The sequence below is a fragment of the Bidens hawaiensis genome, unplaced genomic scaffold (assembly GCF_021521415.1).
Source record: "Bidens hawaiensis isolate Kalapana, Puna unplaced genomic scaffold, B.hawaiensis_p1.1 tig00000296_1, whole genome shotgun sequence".
In the NCBI taxonomy this organism is placed as follows: domain Eukaryota; kingdom Viridiplantae; phylum Streptophyta; class Magnoliopsida; order Asterales; family Asteraceae; genus Bidens; species Bidens hawaiensis.
Window position 1 is genome coordinate 4,097,869 of NW_027491024.1, and position 3,695 is coordinate 4,101,563.

Genomic DNA, 3,695 nt, shown 5'->3' on the forward strand with positions numbered 1-3,695 from the left:
GTACCGGTAACGGGGCCTTACACGAAGTAGGTTTAAGTTCGGCTAGGTTTAATACCCAACGCAGATCCGATTTTGATTTAATTAACATAAATGTGGTTCCGTTTAGGCCGAATTAGGCATGTACATTGAGCGATTTGATTCAATTTCCATAAAGGTTACGAAGATTAAGGTCCAAGCTACAAGTTGTAATCGGGTATGATCAACGGGTCTTGGATTTGGGTTTTTGGATCAGAATACGGGCCTGGGTACCATATTTGCAAATGGGTTATAACATAAACTTTCACTTTAGACCCTTGAGTATGAAGATGGAAACAAATAAGGATAAAAGTTTAAGTTTGGGTTATAATATTCAAAAAGTTACATTCTAGCCCTTGCACTTTGTAACTTGATCATTCTTGCTCCCAAACTAAATAAGACACTTTTTGGGCATGCCCATAGGTCCCCGAAACCTCAAGCAAAACTCGAGAAATTAATTTACAAACTCTACACTCGTGTCATTTGGTTTACGAGAATTTAGGGGTGTTACAACAACTCAGCCCTAGCATCTGCCACGTGTCACCCGGATGCGGCACGTGTTGCTGAGTCATAACGGACCATTGCGTATCGCGATAACCTTGTTCTTGGACTCATCGCGTATCGCGATGAGTACTTGGATTATAATTTTCAATTTTAGTCCGTCGTCTTTTGGTTCCTTGTCACGTCTTGGTCTTGCTTTCGTTTTCCAAAAACAATAAGGCGGCTCGCGACGATGCGAGCGTGTGAAGTGCGCCATCAAAGCGTCACATTGCGCCCCTCCTCCGTCGCATTCGTCCGAGCCCGTGCGCGTCAGGCGCTTCGCACCCTACGCTGGGACCACTGGGTGCATGCTTGGAATAAAAGAATATCACTATGGAAATTTATCTCTTTATAATTAAAGAGCTTCCAAATCTTTCCCAATTTCCATGTGAGATGGATTTTAACTTTTTTATTTATAATCAAATGGAATGCTTCCACTTTCTTCCATCATTCCATGTGGGATGGATTATTTTCCCCATTTTCTTAAATGGGATTGAACTTCCTTATTTATATTTTTATTTCCTTAATTTTAACATGAAAATGTTTTTATTTCTTTTATCTAAATTCTCCATTACTTATTTTAAGAATATTTTTTATCCTTTAAGTTTCCTAAGTTGTCAAATTTGGATCAAAATTTTAGGGATGTTATAGTTGTTGTTCATCCACTAAGATCGGTTAATTACTCGTTAAGTAAGTTTGCAACATAACCAATTTAAAACAAATCTTGAGTGGTTATTATATGAGTTCTAAAATTTTTTCAAGAGTTGTGCGGGTTAATATTTGGTAATTCAAGTTTAATCATTTAAGACTCAAATAATCTTAATTGGTATTTTAGGCATAATACAAGAGTTATTTTACTAAAATATCAAGGACAATTCACTTAGTAATTTAAGAGAATGTCTCATAAAGTGACTTAACTTATCTTTATTAAAAACCACTTGCTTACATAAAATTATATATTTTAGTACAAGGGGTCAAGAATTACCTCTTTTGTTAATTATCATGAATAACATGACTAACTATGTTATTCTCATATTTAATTACCATAACAAGCTCAAAATCACATGTTTACTAATCAACTATTAAGTCTCGTTAAAAGGAATTTATACCTAGATGATACCCTTTCATCTTTGATCTCCTTCCTACTTTAAAATACAAAAACCCAAATTTATTTTCTTTTTATTTTATTTCTCCTAGAACTTATCTACTAAAAACCAAAACCAAAACCAAAACCAAAACTAAAATGATATTCACTTCCGGTTAAATAAATACAACGATTTAGTAGTAAAACTCTATGTGTGTCCGTGTATCGATACATGGTTCTTACATATACTTTACTACATATATGATAGGTACACTTGCCTATATGTGTGTGGTTTAGTTAAGATAATAATTATTTTTATAAATTTAAAACTCAACATTGTATGAACAAACCTATGAAAAAATTAACACATTTTTCATACTATACCTATCGCACACCAACAGGCGACTTACGCCTTTACACATGTTTTTGTTTAGTGGCGCCCATGTTATCTCTGTGGCTTTATTTGACTTAACACACTAAGAGGTAATATTACTAGATAATCATCGATGAATGATTATACCATTTTGTTATAACACCATTTTGTCATGATTCAACAATCAAAATGCACACTCTATACCCAAAAAGTATGGTTAAGTACTTAAGTTTGCAAATATGTGAATTTGTAAGATTTTTACAGTTACAATTTAGCAACATAAAAGATGTCTAAAAAACATGGTATCATAATAAGGCATGGAGCATTAAATATATCTATACAATTTAATACTCCGTATTAAGTTATAGGGTGGTTCAGTTATTAGAGGATGGGGAGGGGAGGGGAGGAGGTCTATAAATAGTGAAGATATAAACAAGTAATTCACATCTTAGTGTACTAGTTTAATCTATATATTGAGAGATGTCATTGAGTGGTAAAAGAGTTGCTCAGATTGAGATCAAGTCGGAGGGTGATGTTTTTCACGAGTTATGGAAGGGGAATCCACACCAAGTTCCGAGCTTGACCCCAACCACCATCCAAAAATGTCAAACCCATGATGGTGAAGTTGGCACCGTAGGCTCGGTTCTTTTCTGGAACTATTTCCATGGTAAATAACACCTATACGCGTAACCTAACGTCTTTCTTTAATTATCAAAATTTGCAAAACGCTTAAAATCAAAGTTTTGGATGATATATGTATGTGTTAAGATCAAATACAAACAAATTTTAATGTGAAAAACGTACAAATAACTATAGTAATTATGTTAACACTAGTAACTATTATTACTTACACTAATTAATTTTTTAATTTAGTTACTCTAGTTCAAATATGTAGACTAATAATTATTATGCTATTATTTGTACGATTAGTTGGCTAATTTCATGTGAACCGAATATCATCCCTGTGTATATATACATGGTTGCAGATGGAAAAGATTGTGTTGCGAAAACACTAATTAAGGACATCAACGAAGACAAAAAGTCGGTGACTTTTGAGATACTTGAAGGAGATCTCCTGAAACTATATAAGACATTTGTTATACATGTTCATGTAGACAAACATGGTATAAACCACATGGTCACATGGACTGTTGAGTATGAGAAGCTGAACACTAATGTTCCTGATCCCGATTCGCTCATGGACTTTTATAAGATGGTCACCAAAGACATAGAAACTCACCATCTCCAAAGCTAACAAATCAAAATCAAATCGTGTGTATTGGTCACCGGTGTAGAGTGATTCTAAATAATTGATTTGGATTGTGTTGTTCTGCTACGTTATATATGTTACGTCGCTTGCTTGTTTTTTTTTTAAATAAAAGTTTGGATATTCACTAATACTAAATAAGTTCGTTAATGCATATTAAAATTTATAAAGCTAGCACAAACTTGTCCCTTTTTTTGTTTTTATCCGTTAATCTACTAAAATTCATAAATCATCTCAACTATATATCCATTGGATTCGATGATTCATCGCACCTGTCTCACTCTTCTTAATGTGAATATATAGAAGGCAGTTATTTTAAAAAAACCTAAAATTTATAGAAAGAAAAACGTAGCAGAAACCAAGAGGCGACATATTCACATATCTGAGTTTAGAGGCGAGTGGGTCGTAACGTCTAT

The 3,695-nt window shown here is 33.6% G+C and overlaps 1 protein-coding gene across 1 annotated transcript; it reads left to right on the plus strand.

The window, feature by feature from the left end:
• The first annotated feature begins 2,433 nt into the window (after positions 1-2,433).
• Positions 2,434-3,447, plus strand: LOC143619715 (kirola-like). Its single transcript, XM_077091582.1, has 2 exons — positions 2,434-2,679; positions 2,999-3,447. Exons 1-2 carry the CDS (start codon positions 2,493-2,495, stop codon positions 3,265-3,267), a joined length of 456 nt encoding a protein of 151 aa, XP_076947697.1. The 5' UTR covers positions 2,434-2,492; the 3' UTR covers positions 3,268-3,447.
• Positions 3,448-3,695: the final 248 nt, after the last annotated feature.

Coding starts and splice junctions, on each gene's coding strand:
- LOC143619715 (XM_077091582.1), top strand. CDS start 2,493: ATGTCATTGAGTGGTAAAAGAGTTGCTCAGATTGAGATCAAGTCGGAG. Junction 2,680..2,998: donor TTTCTGGAACTATTTCCATG/GTAAATAACACC, acceptor ACATGGTTGCAG/ATGGAAAAGATTGTGTTGCG.